The sequence below is a fragment of the Erythrolamprus reginae genome, chromosome 1 (genome assembly GCF_031021105.1).
Source record: "Erythrolamprus reginae isolate rEryReg1 chromosome 1, rEryReg1.hap1, whole genome shotgun sequence".
NCBI lineage: Eukaryota > Metazoa > Chordata > Lepidosauria > Squamata > Dipsadidae > Erythrolamprus > Erythrolamprus reginae.
In genome coordinates this window covers 337494880-337511621 of record NC_091950.1, presented here as the reverse complement: position 1 = coordinate 337511621, position 16742 = coordinate 337494880, and the positions used below count along the sequence as shown (strand labels likewise).

The window sequence follows — 16742 nt, the reverse complement described above, 5'->3', positions numbered from 1 at the left end:
TGCTAAATGATATACACTGGGAACGGTTGAATCAGAATGATTCAGTGGCAGTCATTATTTTCTTTATGGCATCTCCTTGTTTTCAGAGATGGAAGAAGGATCCAGCGCAATTGATAATGAAATCTGCATTAAGCATCTAGAAACTATACTTACCACTATACCGCTGGAAAAAGATTTGGATCATTTATTGGCTTGGTAAGCTATATATCCCTGGTTTTCATGTCACAATTTAATTTGTCAGATATTATTACTTTTTCACATTGTTTGAGAAAGATGTGAAAAACAATATTAGTTCTCTGTAAAGAAATAATTGTTTCCCTTTTTTCCACTTTCAGTAAATTTCTGGAGGATTATATTTCCTATGGTGTAGAGAGCAGTTCTGATCCTGGCAAAATAGCTGAAATTAATAAAGAAGTACTTCCTCTAATCAGACTTTTTGAAAGAAAGTAAGTAAAACAAAAAAAACCCCAGACTTGTGTATTGGATAAAGTCAGAATTCTTGTACTAGAATTAATATGTGACTTTTTAATCTAGAAGTATAAATCTATATTGTTTAGATTTTATTCCATACTTACTGGGGGTGGGGATAAGATCTTTATACAAAGACCAAATAGATCAAAATTAACCTTTAAATAAATAAGATAAATTCATATAGCAATAGCACTTAGACTTATATACTGCTTTTCACCCCTTTCTAAGCCGTTTTCAGAGTTAGCATATTGCCCCTAAAAGTTTGGGTCCTCATTTTACTCACCTCAGAAGGGTGGAAGGCTTAGTCAACCTTGAGCATGGTGAGATTCAATCTGCCAAATTACAGGCAACTGGCAGTCAGCAGAAGTAGCCTGCAATACCACACTCTAACCACTGCACCACCACAGCTCTTCACTGAGTTTGTTTTATTAATAATAGGAAGTATATTTATCTTCCCTGAAATGTGTAATGTAAGATCCCTGAAAACAACAATTAGTAGTGTGGTATTTTCAAGATTTCCAAAAATATTCTCAACTGCTCTCCCTGGCTGCCGAGAACATCTGTAAAAAAGTTGACTTCTTGTAAATTTTTGGTAGTCGTATATAAAATATGTATTTGTTTATTTTTTATTCCACCTTTAGACTTTTTACAAATAACTCAAGACATTTATTTGTAATGCCTTACAAATTTTTGTACACAAAATGTATTTATTCATCAAATTTATGTGGCTAGCCATCTCATGACTCCGGGTAGCATATATTAGGCATAGAACAAGACTATGGAATAATATATAAAGTATCGTGCTTAGTCTTCCCAGAGCTCCGTGTGGATTTTTAATTTTTTTTGGCCTACCGTAGGTACTCTAGAACACTGGATCTGGTACTGGAGAAATATTTGAAGAACATCAGAAATCAGAAGGAGCAAGACCTCTTCCACCAATTTATTTCTCTTTCAGTGAGTGGTGGTAAATACCAGGTAAGTCAATCCTAAAGCTGTGATAATGAAGATTGCTTCTTTTTAATTTGTTGACACTTTTGCATGAAGACCTGTTAGAGCATTTCCTAAAATAATTAATCATGGATTTTTCTCTTAACATTATTGATAAAAAGAAGTGATCTTGTGATACATTTGCTGCCATTCTAACAGTTTGTTAGAAAAACAGTTTGTTGTCAAGATGTGATGATGTGAACTTTTATCCAGTGGCTGTAAAAGGGCTGCTCTTAACTGCATATAAATCACTGGTAGACAAAATTACCACTAAAAGTTTATCAATAATAGGCCACCTCTTCAAGTTGGCATCCTTCAATATAATACTCTGTAATCTAGTATTGGGTTTCAGCATTTTAGCATATTTTCCCCCTTTATGTATGAATTGGAATAAGTAAGTTTAAAAAAACCCCAAAGCAATACATGGTCCATAAATCACCTTAAAACAACTTTTCCTGACATCTTTTGTTTGTTTATTTAGATTTCTATGCCGCCCCTCTCCGCAGACTTTTGAAGTGATTAATTATAGTTCCTGATTCATTTAAGGGAAAAAATAATGATGGCTTTATTTTTTTTATCCTGGCTTGTATGGACTCTGACTCATGTAAAGAGTAAGAGCATAGTAAAGAATATAGACTGGCAGAAAATTGTGGTACAGCTGAGCAATGTATTTACTGTTTTTTTCTCCCTGAAATATGTCTCTGTGTTAATATGTAGTTGCATGTTTATCTATAGAAAAATGACTAAGAAATAAGTTCCCTGATAAAATCTTTTAGGGGAACAGAAGTAGAATTGCAGCCTGATTGATTTATACTTTGTATTCCTAGTTTCTAGAAGATTCAAATACCTCCCTGCTCCTTAGTTTGAATCATTCACAGCCATCAGTGAGAGTCCTGGCTGTTCAACATTTGAAAGAAATTATTGATACATCAAAGGTTGGTTGTCTTGTTTGGTTCTTAGTTCTAAGTTTTTTCCCCCCTGAACTTTTAAAATGCTTTCTAATCAGAAAAGCCTCTGTTACTAGCAATGAGAAAAATAGGGATATTGGCAGCAGGGTTGCCCAAGTTTCATATGCTTGAGGACCACACCAGGTTTTAGAAGTCATATTAATGACTGGACTTGGGTAAAACCAAGCCATATTTTCAGATGAATTTGTCAGATCTTTTAAAGAGTGCAATAAATAGATACAGTGGTACCTCTATTTATGAACTTAATTTGTTCCGTGACCAGGTTCTTAAGTAGAAAAGTTTATGAGAAGAAGCAATTTTTAACATAGGAATCAATGTAAAAGCCAATCATGTGTTCGATTGGGGAAACCACAGGGAGGGTGGAGGCCCTGTTTTTTCCCAGGAAACTCCTAGAGAGGCCCCATGGAGGCTTCTCCCAGCCTTTTCCGGCCCTGTTTCCTCCCAGGAGATTCCTAGAGAGGCCTCACGGAGGCTTCTTCCTGCCTTTTCCGGTTATAGTTTTGGAGGCTCAGGTTTGTAAGTGGAAAATGGTTTTTGAGAAGAGGCAAAAAAATCTTGAACACCCGGTTCTTATCTAGAAAAGTTTGTAAGTAGAGACGTTCTTAGGTTGAGGTACCACTGTACCTTTAAAAGCAAGTGTAAAGTTTAAAATTTTCATTTTGTCCCTGTCCACTCTGGAGTAGTTCTTGAAGCCATATATGGCCTCCAAGTTGTCATTTTTGTACCTCGTCTTTACAGCAATCCAAAGTAAATTCTCGATCTTTTCATGTCGAATCTACGCTATACATTCCATTGCATAACTCTCTGTACAGAATTTCCACTGGTTTCAAGTTGACTAAATAAAAGATGTGTCAAGGTTCCAACTAACGAAACCAAACAAATCAGGACTCTAAGACTGGACCCTTCTCAAATTGCTTCTTTATTGGGTACATCATGATTACATGTAAAACCGTTTCTAAATATTCCCCGCTGTTTCAGTATAATTAAAATAGTAAATGATCCCCTCCTCAAGTGTCACCAGTAACACTGTTCAATTAAGTTAATTCTTAGGCACTCCCCTCCTTCTTCATCAGACACCTTTGGGGATGACCTTGGTTTTCACAAGATAGTTCTGTGTTGTGCCTGACAAGGCATTCTGACCTCTTCTCATCCTCCCCCCCCCCCTTCCCCCTAGCATACTCTGTGGCAACTGAGATACAAGAAAATGACTTTAGGTTTGGTTTGCAGTTGACAAGATTATCTTTTATAAACTTGAGTAATAATTGTAGTAGGTTACTACTACAAACGTAGTAATGTCAGTAAAACCTCTACTCATTTGTACTCTCCAGTTATCGTACGCTGTATATAGAGGTGGGTTCCTCCCGGTTCGGACTGGTTAGCCCAAACTGTTAGCGGCCCCCTGGTGACGTCACAATGATATCACAAAACTGGATTGTTCAGTGCCAGTCTGTGGGTGACACCTTTTTAAAAAATTATTTTAAAATTACTATTTTTTTCTTTCTTTCTGAGCATGTGCAAAAGCTGAGTTCCAACACTGTGCATGCAATCGCCATCTTTTTTTCAGCTTTTCCCCCTAGAATTTTTGTTATTTTGCATATGGGCGCAAAGCACATGCGCACCAACGCAGTGCATGAGGGAGTGAACCAACAGTCAGGTAAATTGGAACCCACCCCTGGCTGTATATAATGTATATCTACAAAATTAGAAATGGGAATCTAGGACAGTTTCCAACTATCGTGTATGAGAAGGATTGACATTACCTTATTTTATTTATTTTTATCCTGTCTTCATTATTTTAAAAAATAATTTGAGTTGGTAAACATACCTAATACACCCTCCTCCTATTTTCCCCACAACAACAACCTTCTATGAGGTATGTCAAGCTGTGGGAGAGAGTGACTGACTCAAGTCACCCAGACGACTTTCATGCTTAAGATGAGTCTCCTGGTTTCTAGCCTGGTGTCTTAACCATTAGACCAGAGGACCCCACACTTGGCAACTTTTAGATTTGTGGACTTCAACTCTCAGAATTGTCCAGCCAGCAGAACTCACTGCAGAATTCTGGGTGTTGAAGTCCACCAATCTTAAAGTTTGGGGACCTCTGGACTAGACCTACTGGTTTATAAATGGTACAACCATAATTCTTATGATTCCCAAATTCATAACTTAATGCAATGGATGATGATGATTTAAACAGGTCTATATATAAACAAGTTGGATTTTCTGCAGAAATGCTGAATTCATGCTATTACGTTTTTAATACCTTTTTAATGTTCATTTCCTTCATGTTTTTTTTTTATTTTTAGGAGGGCTTTGATGATTCTTTCATTCAAGAAGCAATTGTAGCACGACTCAAAGATGATAATTTAGATGTGGTTATGTCATCTCTTCATACACTAGATGTAAGTGTTAATTCATTGGCAGGCCAAAAATAAGTGGTGCTTTGAATTAGTCAACAATGAATTAGCTATTGTATTGGTTAGAATTTCTTCTATAGCATTCCCTCCCATTTTATTCCCCTGAAAGTGAGATAGATTGACTGTGATAATATCCATTGACTTTCCATTGCTGAATCTTTAGTACTGTTCCAATATTTTGGCTACTGCACCAATGCTATGATTCTATCATCAAAGCAAGATTTTTCTAAGGGACAGAAAAAAATCCTTAAGGCACACAAAATCGGAAACAGAAAGCAGAATCACTAAATTTATTTTGATTCATTTATGTTCTATTTTAAAAATACTTTATTTTTTTTAATACACACGTTGTGGATATTTTGGGGTAAGATTCTGCATTACATTGCTCTTTGTATTTTATGCAATTTTTTGCATACAATACCCACATTGTTTGTTAAATTTTATTCCAGAGTGCCTTGGCTCATTTGAACATATTTAGTGAAGAAATTGGGCTCAGTCTGTTGTCCCTGTTTGAAAGAGCTGATCTCTCAAAGGATGAAAAATGGTAAGCGATAATTTTTACATCATTCAGTTTCAATTTTATATTAATAGTTAGTAACTTTTTCCATAGTATAGAATCTTTACATCTTCCAAGGGCTTTTCCCCCCCAAATTACTAGATATGTTGAAAAACGCCATTTACGTTTTTATCTTGTAACTGGTTTTGTCAGATGTAATAACAATATTGTTTTATTCATCAAAGAATCTGTGTATGTATGCACATATGCCTACAGTACATACATATAGATGTATATTGGCATTAATAAGTTCATTCATTAGATGTGCAGGAGCTTTTGCAACGATAAGGAATTAGGTTCATGATTCTTCCATTTACTATGAACTGAGGTTTGTGTTTTCGAGTAAAATGTTGCGTCAAAAAATGCAAAAAAAAATTATGTTAATACACTGATTAATAGATTCACTGTTGAGAGGGGTAAGCTGGCACTAAACAATGGTGGTTCCCTTTGGCAGTTAATTTTAAACATCATGAAAGAACAACAAATTGTTAGTTACTATTGCTCTCTTTGTAATGCCAGGGAAAGAGAAGCATGTTAGATATACTATTCTAAGTTCCAATTTTAATATCAAGCTCCATCAGAGAGGGGAAGGTTGTCTTTTTTTCCCTCAGGCAACACCATGGGGAAATAGAATATATGTTCTGCTGCCAAAAAAAAGCATAAAAGTGTGTTTTACAGTGCGCAACTCTTGGTTACGGAGGTGTAAGCTAAACATATGCATTCCCCTTTCTGTGTACTGCCAGGTGCAAAATTTTAGAAACAACACTATGCCTTTTAATGAAAGTAGATGCTATTAAGGATACTAAAGATCTCTTCAATCAATTAATCCTACACCTGCTAGCTTTTCTGGTCATAACCAACAAAGATCTAGAATCTGCTGAAGGGAGAGTGGCAATTTGCATAACAGAGTCTGGTCTTTGTTCTCTTCATCCTTTGTTGAAAGGTTGGCCAGAGGGTAAGTAATTGAATTATTTCTGAAGCAGGAATGTGGTACAATGACCCTTTTATGACTTCTAGTCTTCAACTCTAATATCTTCAACTTCAAATCTAATATCTAATAACTTCAACTCTTCAAAACTACATACACTTTAGGCACCTTTTTAATGAATTTTCCCCTGACGCCATCACTCTGCTAAACAAATAATTCCCTCAACACTGTCAAACTATTTAAGTCTGTACTACTATTACTAGTAGTTTTATTCTCATCATTCCTCTCGCCCATCTCCTCCCACTTACGACTGTATGACTATAACTTGTCGCTTGTATCCTTAAGATTTTTATTAATATTGATTGTTTCCTGATTCCTTATTTGATTTTAAAAAATCTTTCCCTCTCTGTAGCCATCCCTGGTTTCAAGAGGTTTGACCGATCTCCCACTTTGGTTTCCCATTCTGTTTTTATGTTTTTATCGTTCTGAAATAGTTTTCCAAGAGGTGACTAATTCAGATAAATCAGGAGATTTACCAAGTACATCTAACGCCAAACTGCTGGACCTCTTGTCCAAGAACCTGATTTCAGAAGATTCTTCCTTCACGTCAGAAATGGTATGTGTGGAGTTTACATGTCCTATCTATAGAATTCTCAGGTTTAAAGGCAGTTTGATGTAACATAACAATAAAACACAGCAGTCAGATGTGCGTGTTCTGTTACATCATGTTGGGAAATATTTCAAACATTGACATCCCAATTTAATAAGAAATGTAGAATTTTCACATTTCATTGATGCAAACGAACATGCAAAAAGAGTACATGTGACTAAACCTTGAATCAACTGGTTTAGTACATTCTGTTCTTAAAGTAGCATCTCTGAGACATTCAGTTTATAATCCAGCCAAGCTGTAACCCTGCATCTCTAATGGGGGGGGGGGGACTTGAAGAAAGAATCGAACAGGTTTCTCTGCAAAGCCATAAGCTCAGGTGATTTGAACCTTGTTGCCTTTCCCCCTGTAAGAATTTGCTTGTGAAAGTCCTAAGCAGGCCATGGTACAGTTATGGTAAATCTTCTCACCCATGTCCCCCAACAATTGTTGTTTAGAACAGTTCTTTGTTGATTTCAAGCATTTAACTAACATATTTTTAGAAGTATGAGGCACATCTTTTTCCCCCAAAAGAGGGTGAAAATGTTGGTTCTTTTCAGCTATTTTTGGCTTCCTGAAGCCCCGCCCCCACGTTTCAATTTTTGTGGAAAATGGGCCCATTTTTTAGGAAAATGGTGCATGCAGAGGGTTTGGGGGGTTTTTTTCTTACTTACCTCTTCGAAATCTTATGCACCAGTGCGTCTTACAGTCTTAAAAATGTGATCTTAAAATGGAAGAGTCCCAGCGACTAGTTAGGTCCCTCAGAGTGGGTCTTCTCCGGGTCCCGTCAACGAAACAATGTCGCTTGGCGGGACCCAGAGGAAGAACCTTCTCTATGGCGGCCCTGGCCCTCTGGAACCAACTCCCCCCAGAGATTAGACTTGCCCCCACCCTCCTTGCTTTTCGTAAGCTGCTTAAAACCCACCTCTGCCGCCAGGCATGGGGGAATTGAGATACACTTTCCCCCTAGGCCTTTACAATTTTATGCATGGTATGTCTGTATGTATGATTGGTTTTTATATAATGGGTTTTTAACTGTTTTTAGTATTGGATTATTGTCATATACTGTTTTATTACTGTTGTTAGCTGCCCCGAGTCTGCAGAGAGGGGCGGCATACAAATCCAATAAATATAGAGAGGATTATTTTAAGCAAGTAGTCCATTGGTGCTGAGAACAAACTCTCCTCTCTGAAAATTTCCTTTTCTCAATAAAGTTCCCTGTGGGGGAGGTGGGTGATTTAGAAGTGTGATAAAGGAAAAAATATATATGAAGTGCTTGGTTGAACTTTTGGACTAGAGTTTCCTTTAATGGAGAAATGGTTGCAGTTTTATAGCAGAACACATTCCAGGATTAACTTTCAGATTCTTTGATACCTCTAAGCAGACCCATGCTCATAGAATAAGGAAAGGGCTGTTTGCCAAAATAGAGAGTACTGAATTACATTATCCTACGATCTAACATGGCATACAATAGCTTTGTATACTCACCATGTTTTATTTATTAAAGCCTATATTTTCGTGCATATTTATAAAAATAAAGTCTGCAGAATGTTAGGCAGTTGTCAAATAATCAAATTTATCTGTCTTATTCTTGTGGTTCTCCTTCAGGTGCAAGGTTTCATCAGTCTTATTGAAAAGGAATATCCTACTGGAAAACAGAAGCTACTAGGCCACATTCTAAGTTTCGTCCTTGTCCAGTCATGTTGTAGTTGCTCCCAAATGGGAGACCATCATTTATTCCTGGCTTTAAGGATCTTCCATTGTTTGAGTAAAAAAATGGACAGATTTAAAGACAAGTGTCTTTCAGAGGAGGTGAGAAATTTTAATTTTAAAATTGCAGCTTCAATCAGAAACCCCCTTTTGATCAATTCAACTCTAGATTTGTGTGTACAGTGATACCTTGTCTTACGAACTTAATTGGTTCCAGGATGAGGTTCGTAAGGTGAAAAGTTTGTAAGACAAAACATTGTTTCCCATAGGAATCAGTGTAAAAGCGAATAATGCGTGCAATCCCAAAACTCACCCCTTTTGCCTCATTACTGCCGGCATTCGGATCCTTGTTCAGAGGTGGGTGGAGGAGGGGGGGGAAAGACAGTGCAGGCTGCCCGGAGGGAGCCTCGTGGGTGGACCCACCCCTCAGAAACCCCGAAGCCAGGACCTGTGCTCCATTCCCGGCTGCTGGCTCTCTGAAGGAAAGTCAAGCCAGCCAGATGGGGAGGGAGGGGAGCTGAGAGAGAGGGAAGCCACCGCAGACGAAGCGCTTGGGAGGATGTCCATCTGGGGTCTGGGGTCCCCCCTCCTCGGTACCCCCAAGCCGAGGAGGACGGCTCCCTGCTTCTCTGACCTTCCCCTCAAAAACCGCGGCTCTCAGAACGAAAGAAAACTCAGAAGGAAAGACAAGACAGCGGGGGGGGGCAGCAGAAAGAGAGGGAAGCCACCACAGATGAAGCCCTTGGGGGGATGTCCAGTTGGGGGAGGGAGTCACCCCTCTCGGTACCCTCAAGTCCAAGACGGCAGCTCCCTACTTCTCTGACCCTCTCCTAAGAAACCCATGATCTCGGAATGAAAGAAACCTGATTCTGAGGTTTATTTCGTTATGAGATCCTGGGTTTCTCAGGGGAGGGTCAGAGAAGCAGGGAGCCGCCCTCCTGGGCTTAGGGCTGCCGAGAGGGGTGACTCCCTCCCCCAGCTGGACATCCCCCCAAGGGCTTCCTCGGCGGTGGCTTCCCTCTCTCTCAGCCCCCCTCCCCACCCAGCTGGCTTGTCTTCTTATGCACCTCTGGAGGTGGGAAATCCCGGTGGGGCGGGAAGCAAATGGGAAATCCCGGGGGTGACAGTCACAAGGCAGGGGAATCCCTTTGGCAGTAAGAGAGCCCACGCACTTGGGCTCGTGTTCGTAAGACAGAAAGAGTTTTTAAGACGAGGCAAAGAAATCTTAAACCCCGGGTTCGTATCTCGAAAAGTTCACGTGACAAGGGGTTCGTAAGACGAGGTATCACTCTATATATACCGAGTTCAGTTCTGATTTAGGAGAGAGATTGAGTGATAGGGAACACTGGCTCCTGCAATTTTCAAAGTATGTTAAAGAGATGAGATAAAATTATGGTCAAAAGGAAGGACAATTAAGAAAGTAAATTGTATTGACAATCACAAAAAAATAAGCAAGGATGCAGTTAGACTAGTCGGTGAGCTTCCCATATTTAGTCATTTATGGGAGATTAGGGGAGGCAGGTATCTAAGGGCCAGGACAGGTGTTTGATTCTCATGTTCTGTGACAATGCAGCAGCTCACAATTCTTTTTCATTTCCAGAACACTTCTGTTGATTTCCCAACTGGGAATGAATCTTTCTGGTACTTGTTATCCATGTATACCAAAAAATTAAACATTCATATATCGGTTGAGTTTGAAGATACCATGTTGTTCATCATTTTGTTGAGAAGTTTTATTGAAGGCCTGGTCTCTCCAAATTCCTTTTTGAAAGGTATTTTTCTTATTACAAAAGAAATGAGATTTGAAAAATTTGCAAGGTGGATATTTTGCTTGTTGAAGTAATGTTTATTTCTTGAAATTCTGAAACTTGATCCCAAAAGTAATCAGCCTTTCTCAGTTTTAACCTGAAGAAAACATTTGCTCTGGTTTTGCTTAGTTTCAGAAAATGTTTTTTCTACAGTCCTTAATTGCCACTTCTTTGCATTTCTACAGATGAAATCTGGTGGAATCCAGAAACTTTAAATGCAGACAGTAAAGATTATTTGCACCTCCTGTTGGGACTGTTTGACATTGTTGTCCACGGAGCAAGTGAGGGGTTCTGTGCTGGTCATTTTCGGACAATGATGCGACTACTGTTTGAGGTACATTTTTCATATATAAAGAATGTCTGACAAGAGGAAATTATTATTCTGATTTAGGTAACTGTGAATAACTTGTTGAAATTTTATAGGGAGATTGTATTATGGGGTACTGTTGAAGTGAAATGTGAGTGTGTCTCTTTTCAAAGCCATCCCCCACCCAAAACCTATGTATTAATTGCTTCCTTTTTATTTTTATCTGAAGGTACATTTGAAAGGGGCAGAGCATCAATTTAGATTTCTTTCCGTTGTATGGACTTACAACTACAACTTGTGCAATCAGCTGGATTTGGTGATAGATGCTGTACTGCAAACTCAGGCATTGTACATAGGATGTGTCATGCTTGAATCTCAGCCCAAGCAGAAAAAAAGGCAATTGGTGTCCACTGCATCTCCAGGTACCCTGTGATGGCCTTTGAGATATTTCCCTCTAATTATTGCAGTATTAATCTATCATGGGCTTTATAAGCTCTCCAGAGAAATTAGGGGGAAATTAGCACTAACTTCTTTCCTGTCTTTCCAGCTATCTACCCTTACAAGAAGTCTTAGATTATTTGGAGTGAAGTTTACTAGCATGTATTACATATTGAGTTGTGGAGGGAGGGAGGGAGGGAAGGAAGGAAGGAAGGAAGGAAGGACAGACAGACTATTTTCTCTACAAGACTTTTGCATTCTATTTTCTGTTATAATTCAGGTTGCCTCATGCATTCCAGCAGCCGGTTAGGTCCCCCAGAGTTGGCCTTCTCCAGGTCCCATCAGCTAGGCAATGCTGCCTGGTGGGGCCTAGAGGAAGGGTCTTCTTTGCAGCGGCCCCAGCCCTTTGGAATCAACTCCTTCCAGGGATTCATACCGCATCCATCTCCTGGCCTTCCGAAAGGCTTTAAAAACTCACCTTTGCTGGCAGGCTTAGGGCTGTTGAGTGTTACGCTTAGCTGTGGCCAACTATTGAAATGTACATGGGATGAGTGTGGATGACTGTTTTAATGTATTGGAGTTTTAGATTTGATTTTAAATTTAGATTTCTTTATGCATTATATTTTTGTGCCTATTTTGTTGTGAACCGCCCTGAGTCTGCTGAAAATGGCGGCATAGAAATCTAATTAATTAATAATTGATAAATAAATAATCAAACTTAAACAGAGGCTTTCAACCATCTTTTAACTTACAGATTCTCTGGAATCATTACTAATTATACTCACTTAACTCCAGAGATTGCTCATAAAAATAAATAACTGCACAAGTTTTTAATTTTGATGCTTTTAGCTCTTTCAAAGGATTATAACAGTCTCAAAATGGGTGAGCAGTGCAGTCAGGCGGTAGGGAAAGCTAGTAGGATGCTTGGCTGCATAGCTAGAGGTATAACAAGCAGGAAGAGGGAGATTATGATCCCGCTATATGGAATGCTGGTGAGACCACATTTGGAATACTGTGTTCAGTTCTGGAGACCTCACCTACAAAAAGATATTGACAAAATTGAATGGGTCCAAAGACGGGCTACAAGAATGGTGGAAGGTCTTAAGCATAAAACGTATCAGGAAAGACTTAATGAACTCAATCTGTATAGTCTGGAGGACAGAAGGAAAAGGGGGGACATGATCGAAATATTTAAATATATTAAAGGGTTAAATAAGGTCCCGGAGGGAAGTGTTTTTAATAGGAAAGTGAACACAAGAACAAGGGGACACAATCTGAAGTTAGTTGGGGGAAAGTTCAAAAGCAACATGAGAAAATATTATTTTACTGAAAGAGTAGTAGATCCTTGGAACAAACTTCCAGCAGACGTGGTAGATAAATCCACAGTAACTGAATTTAAACATGCCTGGGATAAACGTATATCCATCCTAACATAAAATACAGAAAATAGTATAAGGGCATGTATAGATGGACCATGAGGTCTTTTTCTGCCGTCAGACTTCTATGTTTCTATGTTTCTATAAAGATTTGAATTAGAAAACAGAGAAGATCTTCTCAGTGGGTTCAGCATTTGCAAGACAGGCTCTAAATTATTCTTGGTGGCTAGGTTATTCTTGTTTTTCAGGTTAGGAGTTTTCATTCTGCACAGTTAATAACTAAGTTTATTTGGAACTTGGTTAAAGCAATAACTGTTCTCCCTACTTGCCCTTTTCCAGTAATTGTGTCTCTGTTGATCAATTTGGGAAGTCCTGTAAGCGAAGTCCGAAGAGCTTCTCTCAAATGCCTTCATTCCTTAAGTGGAGTAGAAGAATCCATATTTCATCCTGTGCTTCAGAGTTTCATGAACAAAGCCGAGGAAATAATGTCTGATTCAACGTACGTTACCCAGGTAAGCATAGATGAATGATATTGCCTTCTTTTAATTTGCAATTCTGTATATTTGAGCCCTTCTGATGAGCCAGATCCTCAGAGCTCTTCTACTGGTCTGTTGGAGTCAGCATCATTGAAGGAAGTGTTGGTGAGAGACTAGAAAGCATCTCAAAAGAAGTAGAAGCCTCAAGACCTGCATGCCAAGATAAACAAATTATTTTGCCTTGTTGGTCTTTCTCGCAAATGGAACAATGGAGGATTGGAGGCATCCTCACTTAGTATCTGATCAGTTTGTCTAGCTTAGCATTGTCAACAGTCTGATATTTTTTGGCAGGAGCCTTTTCAGCATTTTCAAGAGGTGCTAGAAACAGAATCAGAAAACTTTTTTATGCCGAGCATCCTTTCTTCCATGGCTGCTTCTTCCCAGTTGCCTCTCTTGCATGACGTTCTCCAGACAGCTGCAATATTTGGTATCCAACTGAACGGGATGCTAATCAGATAGGCTCGTGCTTTGCTCTGCTTTTTAAAAACTTTTTTCAGGGTTTCACATTTTTGTTTGGATTTTCTGGGAAAGGGTTGTGAGCCGGGTGGATCCCCATTACCGCTGCTACCAGTGCAGTGCACGCTACTGGTGCTCTGCTCACGCAGCTTCTGTTCTCATGCGTGCCCTTGCGTCCCAGCATATTTTTGATTCTGCGCATGTGCAGAAGCAAAAAAAATCACCAAAATCTCACGCAGGCAATTGTCCCCTCACAAGATTTTGCTTCCTGCTCATGCGCAGAAGCAAAAACACGCAGGAGAAGAGAAGATGCACGTGCAGTGTAACTTTCGCTACTGGTGTACTATACCCATCCGTACTGGTAGTAACCCAATTCTGGTTATGAGAAAGTAGCTTTACTATAGCGCCAGGTATGTTTTTAAATGCCGAGTAATACCTCAAACCTCTGGCTGGGGCTTATGAATGATGATTGACAGCAGGGGAAGATGCTACGGCAGATACAGAGCAAAAGACAGAGATACTGGCATGGGGCTTCTCCTTTCATAGATAACCAGAAATTCATATCATAATGCTAAAGGATTGGTCACTTTAGGTGGTATTTTTGTTTTATAGATATAGAGTGGTACCTCTACCTACAAATGCCTTTACTTACAAACTTTTCTAGATAAGAACTGGGTGTTCAAGATTTTTTTTGCCTCTTCTCAAGAACCATTACAAACCTAAGCCTCCGAAACTGTAACGGAGAGGGGCGGCATACAAATCCAATAAATAAATAAGTAAACTGGAAAATGCAAGGAGAAGCCTCTGTGGGCCTCTCTGGGAATCTCCTGGGAGGAAACAGAGCGGGAAAAGATGGGGAGAAGCTTCTGTGGGGCTCTCTAGGAATCTCCTGGGAGGAAAAGGCAGGGAGAAGCCTCTGTGGGGCCTCTCTAGGAATCTCCTGGGAGGAAAAAGGGCCAGAAAAGGTGGGGAGAAGCCTCCATGGGGCCTCTCTAGGAATCTCCTGGGAGAAAACAGGGGCCTCCACCCTCCCTGTGCTTTCCCTAATCGCATACATTATTTGCTTTTACATTGATTCCTATGGGAAAAATTGTTTCTTCTTACAAACTTTTCTACTTAAGAACCTGGTCACGGAACGAATTAAGTTCATAAGTAGAGGTACCATTGTATATACATAAAGGTTCTAGCCAGTGTGAAAATACACACACAGTAATTGCGGTCCAATTTCAATTCCTTTGTCCTTCAGCTACAAATAAAGAAAATAAATAAATAAATTACATTAATGATCCTTTGGTGTTTCCCCCCCCCCCTTTTTTTTTTTTGTTTCTAATTTAGGTTCTTGGTGATCTCTTTGGAGGAGAACTTACCCAACAGAAGCGAAAAACCAAGCAGCAGAAATCGTCAGAAGCATTGACAGCCTTACTTGAATGTGTCCAGGGCTTCGGATGTCCTTCCTATATTGCAAGAAACCTGATGAAAATTCTTCACGAAGTCAATGGCAGTGTGGGTGAAATAACTGGTGTTAACACTGGAAAAATATCAAAGATCACACCAGATTTTGGTGTTGTTTTTCTTCAGGGCGAGACCTTGTATATATCTTCATTTTGTTATATAAACAAAATAGAACATTTTCTATCATCTCTTTTTCTTTGAATAACTCAAAAAAGGCCAAGATATATAAAGGGGCTCCAAATTGGCACTTGGATAGTTGTATTGTTGTTGCCAGAAATACCTTTAGTGCAAAAAAAAAAAAAAAAGTAAACCAGTACTATCCAAGCTGTTTGTATGGCAACACACAATTTCTGCCCATTAGCCATGTTGTCTGGGGTTGGTAGAAATTAAAACCCAGAATTTCTAGAAGACATCAAGTGGTATATATACCTGTTGTAAGGGAGGTCCTTCCAGAATTAAAAATAATCAGCTTATTAAAAAAGGAATCAGCTGGCTGTCATCATATATACCAAAACTGCAGAGGTTCTTAGGAGTCTCAAAGACTTGTCCTTTAAGATGATTTACAGGTATCACTATTAGTTAAATACGTGGGTGCATCATACACATTTAAACAATTGGCTTTCTGTCCTGAAACATTTACTAGCTTCCAGAAGTTGTGGATGCTCATCACTGGGGATTGTTAAAAAATTGGATGGCCATTTGTTTGAAATGGTATAGGGCAGTGATGGCGAACCTTTTTTTTCTCAAGTGCCGAAAGTGCACATGCACTATTGCTCACAGGCATGTGTCCACACCGATAGTTCAATATGTCCCACCCTCTGCGCATGTGCGTGTGACCCCACATGTGTGTGTGCATATCGCCTGCTGCCTTGTTTCCAGACTTCTGATGGACTCAGGAGGCCCATTTTTCACCCTCACCAGGCTCCAGGAGCTTCCCTGAAGCCTGGGGGTAGGGCGGTGCCAAACGCCTGCCTCCTGGAGGCCCTCCGGAGGCCAAAAACACCCTCCCAGAGCCTCCGCATGAGCTGAAAATCAGCTGGAGCTAAGCTAGGGCCGCGGCTCGTGTGCTGGCAAATATGGTTCCGCATAGCACCTGTGGTTCTCATGCCATAGGTTTGCCATCATGGGTATAAGGTCTCCTGCTTGAGCAAGCGGTTTAACTAGAAGACTTGCAAGTTCCTTTCCAACTTTGTTATTATGTTAACACACTAATAAATGGAATACAAAGCACATTTTATAAAAGACAGGTTTATTAAAGTTTTGGCTGCCCTTTTTTTTTACAATTGCTATTTTTTTCTTCAGGGAGTGCTTCTTAGCTTGCTGCCTCTCCTTGATCAGTTATTGGAAAAAGCTTCTGGTACAGGACAGATGTTGAAAGATGAAGCCCTTCTTTTGCACCTCATTCTTGGGAAATACAATGAACACTCGGCAACACTCCTTTGCACAAATCAAGAGTGCCTACACCTGTTCATCAAAGCTTTGCATGCCTCACAAGAAGTATATCAGGGCCTTCATCCTTTTCAGATTACAGCTCTTGGGCAGGTAAGATCTTTATAAGTCATTATGAGCCTATGTCACCTTCTAGAGTACAAACATCTCTCTTCTATTGCCACAAACGTTCTTGCAATTGTTTTCTATCAAGAGAGTTGATAATTAGGTTTTCCTCTAAATTCCGCCCCCTCC

At 39.5% G+C, this 16742-nt stretch overlaps 1 protein-coding gene across 1 annotated transcript in view; it reads left to right on the top strand.

The window, feature by feature from the left end:
• HEATR1 (HEAT repeat containing 1) overlaps positions 1-16742 on the top strand; it is a 65295-nt gene that overhangs the window by 14341 nt on the left and 34212 nt on the right. The window contains exons 9-23 of the mRNA XM_070733997.1: positions 87-195; positions 336-446; positions 1329-1446; positions 2286-2393; positions 4733-4828; positions 5293-5387; positions 6143-6354; positions 6822-6943; positions 8585-8788; positions 10287-10458; positions 10680-10828; positions 11031-11223; positions 12955-13127; positions 14943-15110; positions 16362-16601. Of these exons, the coding sequence (XP_070590098.1) occupies positions 87-195; positions 336-446; positions 1329-1446; positions 2286-2393; positions 4733-4828; positions 5293-5387; positions 6143-6354; positions 6822-6943; positions 8585-8788; positions 10287-10458; positions 10680-10828; positions 11031-11223; positions 12955-13127; positions 14943-15110; positions 16362-16601 (2270 nt within the window). The remainder of the gene's footprint in view (positions 1-86; positions 196-335; positions 447-1328; positions 1447-2285; positions 2394-4732; positions 4829-5292; positions 5388-6142; positions 6355-6821; positions 6944-8584; positions 8789-10286; positions 10459-10679; positions 10829-11030; positions 11224-12954; positions 13128-14942; positions 15111-16361; positions 16602-16742) is intronic.